The sequence below is a fragment of the Elephas maximus genome, chromosome 4 (assembly GCF_024166365.1).
Source record: "Elephas maximus indicus isolate mEleMax1 chromosome 4, mEleMax1 primary haplotype, whole genome shotgun sequence".
NCBI classification, from domain to species: domain Eukaryota; kingdom Metazoa; phylum Chordata; class Mammalia; order Proboscidea; family Elephantidae; genus Elephas; species Elephas maximus.
The window spans coordinates 173,816,552-173,829,494 of record NC_064822.1 but is presented as its reverse complement, the minus strand read 5'-3'; the positions used below and the strand labels follow the sequence as shown (position 1 = coordinate 173,829,494).

The following is a 12,943-nucleotide window of genomic DNA, read 5'->3' as shown; positions in this document are numbered from 1 at the left end:
TTGAGAACATACACAGAAGAACATACACCAGTTCCACAATTTCTATATATATGTCCATTTGCTTTTGAAAAGAGCATAGCAGGGAAGAGTCTCGATTAAAGACATCTTAAAAACAAAATCTGCTGCTGTTGAGTCGATTCTGACTCATAGTGACCCTATAGTATAGAGTAGAACTGCCCCATAGGATTTCCAAGGCTGTAATCTTTACAGCAGCAGACCACCACATCTTTCTCCCACGAAGTGGCTGATGGGTTAGAACCACTGACCTTTCGGTGAGCACTTTAATGACTGCACTACCAGGGCTCCTAGGAACATCTTAGGAAACTTTATTTGCTTCTAAGAACCACGTACTTAGGTTGATTGAAAGTTTTCCCTCAAGACAACAGTGTAGAAGGCATATACTGGAAATCTGAGGGGACTGGGGCTTTCAGAATAGGGTGGGACGGCCACTCTGCAGGTCCCTGAACATGCCACTTCCACTCTCACGATCCTGGGACTTACCGCATTTGGAAGGTGAGGGTGCAGCGGCTGGCACATTCCTGGGAGATGCTCTCAGCGCCAACCTTGTCTGAGAGCTGGAGGAAGGCATGCTGACTCACCTTTCTGGCTTTCCTGCTTCCAGGGAAAGGAAGGCTGACCAAAGTAAGGATGTGGCCTACAGATGTACATCCACGGTCCCTGGGCTGGGAGACACCCTGGACAGCAGCATTTGAGGACTAGCAGAAATGTGCTGGTAAGGATGGTGTTCTCTGGCCCTCTTGTGCTCCTTTACTGCTAAGGATAAGCAACCTGACCACATCAGGATGATATCTGGAGCAGTATACCTGCAGTCTGGCCACGGGACATGAACATATGTCCCCAGAAGCAAATCACCATCCACCTCCTTCTCAGACATCTTATTTAATGAGATTGAAAGATTCATGTGGCAATAGGTGGGCTGACTCGTGAGACCCTCCACTGAAAAATATGCATTGTATCCATTGACTCCAGGCTGACATACCCTGAGAGAGGCAATAAGCTTTTGTTCCCACTTTTTTTTTTTTTTAATGCCACCTCCATGGAACTACGCTTGGCATTCAGGGTCACATGTGGGGTCTTTTGTGTGACACCGTGTGCTGCCCAATTGTACAGAAACCTTTTTCCCCAGCAATGTTGACATATGTCCCCTTAAATCAATTAACAGAAGGGGAATCCTGGGAGGAGGACAGGGTAGGAATGCCATTGAAATATTTGCCAAGGTTTTTTTTTTTAAAAAAAAAAAAAAACAGAAGGACACAATCCCTGGCGGAACATCTTACACTGGGTGATGAGTTTCCGGTGTTCGTCTCGAGAGTCTTCCATGGTGTAAAGGGTTTGCTTGGTGATGCTGTTCAGGTCCACGTTCCTCCAGTCCTCCAGCATTTGGAAGGTGATGTCTGCGCTGTGGATCACTGTCCGAGATGCCTGTAATCCAATTTGACCAACTCATCAGCTCGTGGGCTGTTAGATTAAAGCTCTTTCACTTTATTTTCCTTTTATGCCTCTTTAATGGATCTGGGTTTGGTATTTCGCAAACTACAATACTTTGAAACTCAGGGAAAACACAATTTCAGGAAATCAGCAGCTCACTCTGTAACTCAGAAGACCCGATCGTTGTTTTATCTTGTGGCTCCTTCCTCACGTCTTTTCTCAACAAGAAACTGCCAAGGTGGCCCAGACCAGACCAAGCCTTGCTGTTCTCATCCCGTTGGTCTTGACCGCATGGGACAATGGGATGAAGCCCAGAGATCTGTCAGCTTTCTGATGGCAGCTCATGGGAAGGGAGTTCTGTGCTTAATAACCTGTGTGTCTCTAGCACCTGATAAGTGACAGGCTGAGATTCAGGAATGTTTCTGCTGCCCTGGACTATGATACATTTATAATACACACATATACACACACACACTTTTTTTTTTTTAACTGTGGAAGCACACCCTCATTAATAGAACTTGAATTTACAAGTTGGAGCAATATCAGCAATACTGATGAAAATGAGGAAAAACATTTCCAGGATTACTTCCTTTTCTTGCATGCTTTCAAAAATGTCTTCAATCAAATAAAGATTTCAGATACAAGTGGACATTATAAGCCTCCTAATGCTTGTGAAAGGAGCCCTGGTGGCGCAGTGGTTTTACACTCGGCTGCTAACCGAAATGTCAAGGTTCAAACCCACCAGCCACTCCTTGCGTAGCAGTTGGCTTCCGTAAAGATTTACAGCCTTGTAAACCCTGTGGGGCAGTTCTCCAGTCCTCTGGGGTCACTATGAGTCAGAACTGACTTGATGCAATGGGTTTTGTTTTGGAGAATGCTTGTGAATTTCCAGATGAAGGCAACTACTGACAGCCCCTTGTTACTGACAGCCCCTTGTCACGCCCAGACTGTTTGAGCAGAGGTAGATTCTCACTTTACTAATCTTAGAACTATTTGAAGTGTTCTCTGAAGGCCACAGAGGCCTAGAATACATGAGTCGGGTTAGCCTCTAACAACAATAAAAACAGCTAATTGTGAAGGTAAGGGGTTCCAGATTTGAACATAAAACCTGCTGCGGTCAAGTCGATTCTGACTCAAAGCGACCCTGTAGGACAGGGTAGAACTGCCCCTTAGAGTTTCCAAGGCTGTAAATCTTCACGGAAGCAGACCGCGACATCTTTCTCCCAAGGAGCCACTGGTGGGTTCAAACCACCGACCTTTTGGCTAGCAGCTGAATACTTTAACGACTATACCACCAGGGCTCCTCTAGATCCAGATATACCAGATTCAAATCCTGGCCTTGCTGCTGACCAGTTGATTAATTTAGGGCCAGCAAATACATTTTTCCTAACTTCAGTTCCCTGATCTATAAAATGGGGTTGTAGTAGTACCTACCTCTTAAGGGGGGCTGCTGTTGAGGATTCCATGAGATAATGTTTGAAAAGTGTAGTTCACCGAGTAAGAGTTTAATAAAGGTGACTGTGTCATTCAGATGGTGTTTTTTGTAGTGATTGCACTGACCCCTCAAGGCCTTTCACACGGTGTCCCCACTGTCTGGAACACTCTTTGCCCCACCTCACCTGGACACCCCACCTGGACACCATCATGAAAGCTTCAGCTTGAATGTCACATCCTTGGAGAGGCTTTCTCTGACCACTTTATCTAAAGAGGACTGAATGCCCTGTTCTCCATTTCCACTCTGTTTCTTTCATAACACACTTATCACTAAATTTTTTGTTTTGTTTTGTCAACTTTTTTTTTTTACGTTGAGGTCAGGTACCACTAAGCATAGCGTCTGGCACACAGTAAAACCGGTTGCCGTCAAGTCCATTCCGACTCATAGCAACCCTATAGACAGAGTGGAATTGCCAAGGAGCAGGCTGGTGGATTCCAACTGCTGGCCTTTTGGTTAGCAGCCAAGTTCTTAACCACTGTGCCACCAGGGCTCCTGGCACACAGTAAACAAAAAAAAGCACCCAAACCTGTTGCCATCGAGTCGATTCCAACTCAAACAGTAGGCGCTCAAAATTTTTTGTGGAATTGGAATGAATGAGATGTGAATGTGAAGGTCTTTGCTTAGTGTATCTGAAAGGCCTTGGATCTTGGGTCTGAGTATTTGGGGGCGAGTTTTCATTGGGGTGTCGTGCACTGTGTGTGGTCAGGAAAGCTGGGGTGTTTTGTTAAGTTCCCTGGTGCTTTATTCCCAGTGCTAACTCCAGCCCACAGTGGGAATGTGTCTGAAAGCTGTCTAGTGAGAGTGCAGAGGTGGCTCATGCTGATTAAACTACATACTGTCTTTGTGTGGTTAAGTGGGGAGGAAGTATATGTGCGTATGTGTGCGCACATGCACAGTGGGTGTCAGCATGCATGTAGCTGCCTTCACATATATACATGCGCTAAAGAAGCAAAGGCTTTTCCTAAACTGCTGAGCCCCAAAGGAGGCACCAAAACCATGGCTAGGCTCCTGAACAGGACTCAATAGGTTCTCCCAAACTAGAGAAAGAAACTGAAGGCCAAGCTGGGCAAGGGCCCCCAGGGAATACAGCAGTTTCTTTGTTTTGCAAACACTCCTTTTTTTTCCCTGAAAAAACTGTCAGATCCTAGCTCCCCTCTCAGAACAGTGTCCAGGTGTGGGCTCTGCGCCAGGTGTGTGAATCTGGGAGGGTTGCCTCTGGTTTCACCCTTTGCAACATTAATGTCAGGGGCTGGACAGGAACAGTGAGGTGTATGGGGTGGAGTTTTATACTTCCCAGTCTTGGCCTAGAACGTTTCTTTAGGCCTTCCTACTTCCTACCTTGACCCTGAGTAACCAGCACCAACCTAGAACCAACAGCACTTTAAGGGAGAGCTTGCAAACCCAAACACATGAAGGGGCAGGCCAGTGACATATATGAGTGAGGTGGGCCAAGTGCTGGCGCTGAGGACAGTGCCCCTGGAAAGGAGCATGGCCCATCCAGCTGACTACTGTCCTGGGACATGTAGCAGCCCTGAGATTCCTCTAAAGCTGTCATCTCCCAGTTTTAAATGTTAGAGACCAACTTAAAAAAAAAAAAAGTTCGGACATATGCAAGTCAACAATAACCACCGTGCATCTGAGGGCCAGCGTTGGCTTGTGTCCACCAGTTTGCCACCTCTGCTTTAAGGTAACTAGTACTTTAATGTAATGATGACAGGCTGCCTAGTCAGACTTCAGTTCCCCTCATTAAGGTGCAAAATTAAATAGAAGTACAAAGTCCTATGCCATCAAATTCTATGAATATCCAAGGTATAACCATGGAGGAGATAGGGGCATGGAGTGGGATCTTTCACTGTTTATTTTATACTCTTTTGAAATGTTCAAAAAAATTTTATAGTAAGCATATACCACTTTTGTGCTAAAAATAACACAATTCTGGAAAACATGAACACATTTGGGGAAATATTTAACATATGGCCTTGAACTCTTTTGAATGAAGCAACAAACAAGTCATCCTCTTTGTCTATTTGACTCATTTACCTCAGTAGTTCACAGCCAGAGGTGGTTTTGCCCTCAGGCTACATTCTTAGAGTCCCTGGGTGGTAAGCCCAAACACCAAACCCACTGCCGTTGAGTCGATTCCGACTCATAGCGACCCTATAGGACAGAGTAGAACTGCCCCATAGAGTTTCCAAGGAACGCCTGGTGGATTTGAACTGCCAACCTCTTGGTTGGCAGCTGTAGCTCTTAAACACTACGCACCAGGGTGGTAACAAGTGGTTAAAGCATTTGGCTGCCAACCAAAAGACTGGAGGTTCAAGTCCACCCAGACGAACCTCCAAAGAAAGATCCAGTAATCTCCTTCCAAAAAATCAGCCATTGAAAACCCAGTAGAGCACAGTTCTACTCTGACAGAGATGAGTAGGAGTGGACTCAAGGACAACTGGTTGGTGGGTTGGTTGGATATTATTGATTGTCACAACTCATGCGGTGGGAGTGAGGTGGTACTACTGACATTGTTAAAGATTGAATTATGTCCCCCCAAAATATGTGTTGTAAATCCTAACCTGTATGCCTGTGGAGCCCTGGTGGCACAGTGGTTGAGAGCTTGGCTGCTAACCAAAAGGTCAGCAGTTCGAATCCACTTCCAATTCCTTGGAAACCCTATGGGGCAGTTCTTCTCTGTCCTATAGGGTTGCTATGAACTGGAATTGACTCAGTGGCAACAGGTTTGGTTTTTTTTTTGTTTTGTTTTGTGCCTGTGGTTATAATCTCATTTAGGAATCAGCAGTCTTTGTTACGTTAATGCGACAGGATTAGTTTAGGGTATATCTTGAGTCAGTCTCTTTTGAAATATAAAAACCAAAACCAAACCCGCTGCCATCGAGTCAATTCTGACTCACAGCGACCCTATATAAAAGAGATTAAACAAGCGAGCAAGTAAGAAAGATAGGGTAAGATAGATGCCAAGACACATGGAGATCTCAAAGGAAGCAGAAGCTGAAGAGACAAGGACCTTCCTCCAGAGCCGGCAGATAGTGAAAGCCTTCCCCTAGACCTGGAGCTCTGAATTTGAACTTCTAGCCTCCTAAAGTAAGAAAATAAATTTTTGTTAAAGTCATCCACTTCTGATATTTCTGTTATAGCAGCACTAGATAACCAAGACAGGCATCTAGTGGGGAGAGGTCAGTCAGGGATGATACCAAACATCTATAAGAGGCCCTTACAACAAAGAATTATCCATCCCAAAATGTCAATAGGTTGAGACATTGAGGTAGAGAAAACCTGATATAAGTTAAGAGAAACACAAATTTGTGCACCTAGAACATATCTGAAAGGTTAAGGGACAATTGATGTCAGAAATAATTTTGAATTTTGTTGAAACTATTTAGTGATTAGCTATTTTTATTCCTTATCTGTAGAAATCCAACATAATAGTGAGAGTGTACTGTTTACCAACCATACCCTGGCCAAGTCCTACAAGGAGTTGCTTTTCTGGATTTGACCTTCATTTGCAATGACTCAGCAGTGGTAAAAATGTGGAACATAAGACAGCTACCTGGCAAAGATGATTTAGTGATGTTTGCCGTCTCAGAATTTGGGAGAACCTTCTCGACACTGCAAGAAGAAAAGAGTTAGTTTGAGATATTTGTGTGCCTTATGGTCCTACCTTGGATTTTCCAGGGACAAATTTCCAAAGAGTAGCTCCCTTATTTGCCTGAAGTATCTTACTCTCCAATCCATTTTATGCACCCATTGGCCTAACCCTGCATTGGATTCCTTGTTCTCCCATTTGCACTTAGACAATTATTTCCTAAAGGTGATATTTGGGGTACATGTTTCAAAGGCATGCACACGCCACCCTGACAGGTGTGAGAAATTGTGGCATCAATCAACCATGAGTAAAAGCAATTATTTACTTGTCTTTCATTTCGCTAATTGCAAGCTCAATCACTTCTCCCCATAAATAATTGTGGGAATCAAGTGGGAGCTTTGAAGAAGCCCCTTTAAAATGTAGTATTTCTACTGGGAAACTGTGATTGAGCCTCAGCGGTATGGGGTACTAGGGGATGCTTCTAGATGAAACACTGAGCTGCGCATTAATGAGACTCTATGCTCATAATCTGCTGTTTTGCCATATGCTCACCATATAATCTATTTATGTGTTTTTGAAGCTCACTGCAATTAGAAAAACCTCCTGTTGTCTTCCGCTGACATAAACTAAAAGAGAGGCTGAGAATCTGAAGTGGAGTGATCTTACATCCTTGGATTTTGAAGCCAACAGACATGTGCCTGCCCAAGATCTTCATTCTTCCAGGGTCTTTGGGGTGGTGTTTGCCCCACCCCCTCACACATTCTCCAAATGCATTCTTAAACTCCCTGGGGAGAACAGTTTCCTCCAGGCACCCGACAAATGGACGGTCCAACACACTTCCTTACTGCTTTCTTTTTTTAATGTTTTACTGTGCTTTAGGTGAAGGTTTACAGAGCAAAATAGTTTCCCATTCAACAATTTGTACACCAAATGTTCCAAGACATTGGCTGCAGTCCCCTCAATGTGTCAGAACTCTCCCTATTTCCACCCTGGGTTCCCCATTACCTTTTGTCCGGTTTCCCTACCTCTTCTGGGCTTCTCATCTTTGCTTTTGGACAGATTTTGCCCTTTTGGTCTCATATAATTAACTGTTCTAAGGAGTTGGTTCCTCTCTGGTATTATTGTTTATCTTGTAGGCCTTTCTATTGTTTGGCTGAAAGGTGGTCTCCCGGAATGGCTTCAGTTCCATTGTTGGAAGGCATCTTAGGGCCATAGTCTTGGGAGTTCCTCCAGTCTCTATCAGACAAGTAAGTCTGGACTTTTTTATGGATTTGATTTTTGTTCTACATTTTTCTCCTGCTCTGCCCCAGACCCTCTACTGTGATCTGAATCAGAGCGGTCTCACTGTCGACTTTCGACAGGTTTGTTTTCACTGTTGACTTTCGACAGGTTTGTTTTATCAGCGTAATTAAAATGGGCAAAGGGCATTCTTTTCATTAATTTCTGAACTGGTCGACAAGTAGTTAGAAATTTCCCTCAGATTATTCTAATTTGGACTCAGGGCCAGCGTGGTTTGAAAAATAGGGCGTGGGGTGGAAGAATGAGGTAGAGGGGGCGGGCAGATGAACTTCTAATTTTCCAGGCTGATCAATCGTTAATCCTTCCCCTTAATTACTTTTTCTTTAACTTTGTGATGTGGAATTTAGTGCTCATGAAAAGAAAAGAACTGAGAGCCGTGAAATAAAGCAGGCTTTATCAATAGGTGATGGGCCCTGCAGGCAGCCTCAAAGCACGTCTGAAAGGGCCCCCTTTGCCTGTGGAGAGGAGGTAATTTGATCTCCTTCGTTTTCCTCGCTGGCTCTTACTTTGGACAAGAATAAAAAAAGTGAGCCATATTCAAATGGGGCTTGAAGAAACATATATCTCAAAACTTTTTTTTGCTTAAAATCATTTCATCTTTGTCTAACAGTGACAAACGAGTCTTTGCACACAAGTTGCGCCAGAAGTACAGGCCCATCTGACAGAAAAACAGAAGTGGTTTCTTCAGGCAGAACAAACTATGGGGAATGAGTGGTGATGCTCAGCAAAGATTCACAGTCCCAGGCCCCTTATGAGAAATATTAATTTGGCTTTCTAATTAGCCAGGGAAGTAAGTACCTGAACCCCTGACGCCATTTTCTGTCTCCTAATACCACCATTTTGTGGGCAGGGGCTTTGTGGAAATCTCAGAGCTGTGGCATCAGATAGGCCTAAATTTGACTCCTGGCTCCTGATTACTTGCTGTGGGGCTGTGTGACTTTGGAGAAGTTTCTTTGCCTCTCAGAGCCTCATCAGTAGAATAGGGATACTCCTTCCTCCACCACAGAGGTCTTGTAAGGATTCAATGAAGTAAGGAGTATAGTGGTGATGAGCACGAATTTAGGTGTGATTTTTTTTTTTTTTTTTTTTTTTATGGACAGACAGACCTGGGAACAAATCCTGATCCTGCTACTCGCTACCTCTCCAAGTCTGCTTCCTTTCCTGTAAAAGGAGAAGTGTGCCACCCATAGTAAACATTTGTGAGGGTTAAATGAGATATCATGTGTAAAGTACTTTGCATAATACCTGGTGTTTTATGGGCAAACGGTAAATGGTGGATATTTTTATTATTATCTTGTTAAAAATCCGTGTAAAATGTTTGGTTTTAAAATGTCATTCCCCCCTCCCCTCTGCTGCCAAACCCACTTCAGCACTTACATTCAAACTTAATGTTTCGAAGATTTTCTGGGAGGTCGTGGAGAGCCACTTTCAGCCACTCGTCCAACTGCTTGGCAAACTTTCGGATCACCTGAGTTAAGCTAGAAAGAGAAATGATACATGTTAAGGGTGTGTGTGGTGTGTCGCCCGGTCCTCCTCATGGGCCCCTGGAGGGCTGTCTTTCCTCTAGTGGTGTCAGGTGCCACCCACAGCAGCAAAGGCCTACTGCAGGCAACCCAAGCCCTGCGAAGAGCTGGTGCTTCTGGGAAGAACGTGAGTAGAATGCGCTCTGGTGCAAGCGCTGGTGGACCAGGGAGATGCATGAGGCACAGTGTGGGGGGAGGCCCACTGAGAGGCTTGCCTGCCTCCATAACTTCTGCAAGCAAAGTGAGATCCTTCATGGTTTTGCCGAGCTTTGTGTAAGGGTGGAGTCAGGGGGTAATGCGCCCAAGAGAGCGTTTTGCAGCTGGGCTCTCCTCCTCATGCTGCCAAAGCCCAGTCTTGTTTGAGCCCCTCTGCTGGGCAGGAGCTCTGTTTGCAGCACATGGCCATGCCTGCCTACCCAGCCTGGGCTCGGGCTCACCAAACTGCTTGCTGCTTTGCAGGAACTGGAAAGCAACAGCATATTTTAAAATTCCCAAACAACCCTGATAAGGGTCTTTAAACCAGATCAGATTTGGACAGTCAAGGCCCAGTCTGGGGTGGGAGGGGAGATAGTGTGGATGTGGGGGGATGGAGGAGATGGGAATATGGAGTTGAAAAGACATTGAGCACAATTTCCAGCCTCTGACCATCAAAATCGGCTGCTCATAGCTCTAGGTCCAGTTTCCTCCATGAAGTCCTCCTTGGTCATGCCAGCCATAGGGACCTCTCCCATGCTGACCACCCACCGTCCCTGCCTTCCACCCACACTGCCTACACTGCCCTGGTGCAGTCTCCCACCAACTCTATCCTGTCAGACCACAGTCACCTGCTGCGTTTCTCTGGTCACTCACTCTTCCCCTTTCTACAACTCTCTCCCACCTTCTCCAAGACCCTCATACCTCCTACCTCTCAGGGAAAACAAACCACAAAGGAAAAATGTCATCAACATTCTTCTCCCTGCATTGATCATCTCCCCCCACTTCCTAATAGAATGAAGGAGCAATGCCGCCTCTTGTCCAAAGCCATACCCCCATCCTAGCCCCTCCTGACTTCTCAGGGTTCTTACATTATTGACTGTCCTTTCTCCTGTATATTCAACTTTTTCTTGTCTACTGGATCATTCCTCTCATCATTTAATGTGTTCAAGAATATCTTGCCTTAAAAGCAAAAACTCTTTCCTCAATTCCATATCTCCTCAAGCTACCATTCTCCTTCTCTTCCACTTCATAGACATCTTCACCTCCCGTTCACTCTTCAGCCCACTGCTGTCCCTCTGCCTAAACAGCTCTCATCCAGGCAGTCACCTTCATCCATGGCACCAAACCTAATGGAAGCTTTTTTTTTCCTCATCTGGCTGGACTCCTTGGCGGCATTCTGTTACCCACTTCCTCCTTTTGGAAACACTTTCTTCCTTGGGCATTTGTGACCACTCATTCCTCTGGTCGCTCCTCCTCAGTCATTTTTGAAAGTTACTCCCCTCTACCTGGCTACTATGTGCTTGAGTTCTTCAAGTCTAGCTGTGGGCCCTCTCTTTTCATAATTCTTTATTCCTTCCCTGGGTAGTTTCTCAATGCTCACAACTTCAGTCACCACCTATACTCACTGTTATATTTCCAGCACACTCAGAGTTCCAGACCAACCACCTGCTCCACTTAGAAGTCCCAAAGGCATGTCAAACTCAACATCGAAATGGAAATGGGATTCCCCCGCCCCACCCAAACCTAGTCTTTATCTTGTGTTCCCTACAACGTCAACTGCACCTTCCAGGAAGTTTGCTTTTAGTTTTTTATTATGAAAAATTTCAAACATAACCCCAGATAGACATAATGGTATAATAAAGCTCCAGGTACTCACCACCCACCATCAACAATTAACCACATTTTTCCAGTTTATCACCAAAACCAGTTGCCATCAATTCAATTCTGACTCATGTTGACCCCACGTGTGTCAGAGTAGAACTGTACTCTATGGGGTTTTCAATGACTAGTTTTTAAGAAGTAGCACTCTAGGTCTTTCGTCTGAGGTGCCCCTGGGTGAACTCGAACCTCCAACCTTTTGGTTAGCTGCCAAGCTCATTAACTGTTTGCACCACCCAGGGACTCCTTAATCTATCACACCCTCCCTTTTTTTGGCCTGAGCGTTTTAGGCAAATCCAAGATGTCATGTCATTTCACCCCTAAAAACTTCTGTATGCATTACTAAAAAAAAAAAAAAAAATTTTTTTTTAGAAAGCCTAAATAAGTATGTATATGTGTACACACACACAAACCTACACCCATATCCACACCATGCCATTAGTATACCTGACAAAATAAACAGCATTAAAATATTGGTATTCAAGTTTCTCTGTCTCAAAGACATCTTCTAGTTTATTTGAATCAGGATCCACAGAAGGTCTACACACTGCATAAAACATATAATATGCATTGTTCTATTTCTTAAGTCTTTTTTTAATCCTATTTCATGCCATTGATTTATTGGCAACATCGTTGTCATTTGCTCTCTGGATGCCCCCCATTCTGATTTGGTTGATTACTTCCTTGTAGTGCCATTTAATTCGTTCCTGTATCCTGAGTGCTTCTTATAAACTGGCAGTTAGGTCTAAAGACTCAATTAAATTCAATTACGATTTTTTAGGGAAGAAAACTTTGTAGATGACCCTTGTGCTGTCAGTTGCAGCACATCATGAGGCTGATAATATCTGGCTGCCCCTCTTTTAGAGTTCCCAGTTTTGAGACTCAGAAATTGTCTCTCTTCCCATTTCCAAGCACTGCAATTTTTTATATCTCTAAATTACCTCTAAACTTCACCCAGTTTTCTCCCTTTTCTTCCTGGTCCAAGCTACCATCAACCGTCACCTGGGCTGCTGCAATAAGCAATGGTTTCACTCTATTCTTGGGATAAAGAGCCAAATCCTGAGGCCCCGGACAAGTAAAGCATTACTGAAGAAGAAGAACAAAGTGGAAGGCCTCACACTATCTGATTTTAGAAACTATTATACACCCTGGCACTGGTACAACAACAGATACATAGACCAATGGAACAGAACTGAGAACTCAGACGTAAATTCATTCACCTATGAGCAGCTGATATTTGACAAAGGCCCAAAGTCCATTAAATGGGGAACAAAACAGTCTCTTGAACAAATGGTGCTGGCATAACTGGATATCCATCTGCAAAAAAAAAGAAACAATTCCCATACCTCACACAGTGCACAAAAACTAACTCAAAATGGATCAGAGACCTAAATATAAAATCTAAAATGATAAAGATCATGGAAGAAAAAATAGGAACAATGCTAGGAGCCCTAATACATGGCATTAACAGGATACAAAACATTACTAACAATGCACAAACACCAGAAGAGAAATTAGGTAACTGGGAGCTCCCAAAAATCACACACTTATGCTCATCAAAAGACAAACTACAGATTGGGAAAAAATTTTTGGCTATGACATATCCAACCAGGGTCTAACCTCTAAAATCTACAAGATTCTGCAAAACTTCAACAACAAAAAGACAAATAACCCAATTTAAAAACAGGCAAAGGATATGAACAGACACTTCACCAAAGAAGACACTCG

At 44.1% G+C, this 12,943-nt stretch overlaps 1 protein-coding gene across 1 annotated transcript in view; it reads right to left on the bottom strand.

Annotated features, from left to right (window-relative positions):
* The window catches only part of RFX4 (regulatory factor X4), a 195,785-nt gene that overhangs the window by 45,745 nt on the left and 137,097 nt on the right, over positions 1 to 12,943 (bottom strand). The window contains exons 10-12 of the mRNA XM_049884974.1: positions 9,216 to 9,316; positions 6,504 to 6,562; positions 1,299 to 1,443 (exon numbers count right to left, since the gene is read on the bottom strand). Of these exons, the coding sequence (XP_049740931.1) occupies positions 1,299 to 1,443; positions 6,504 to 6,562; positions 9,216 to 9,316 (305 nt within the window). The remainder of the gene's footprint in view (positions 1 to 1,298; positions 1,444 to 6,503; positions 6,563 to 9,215; positions 9,317 to 12,943) is intronic.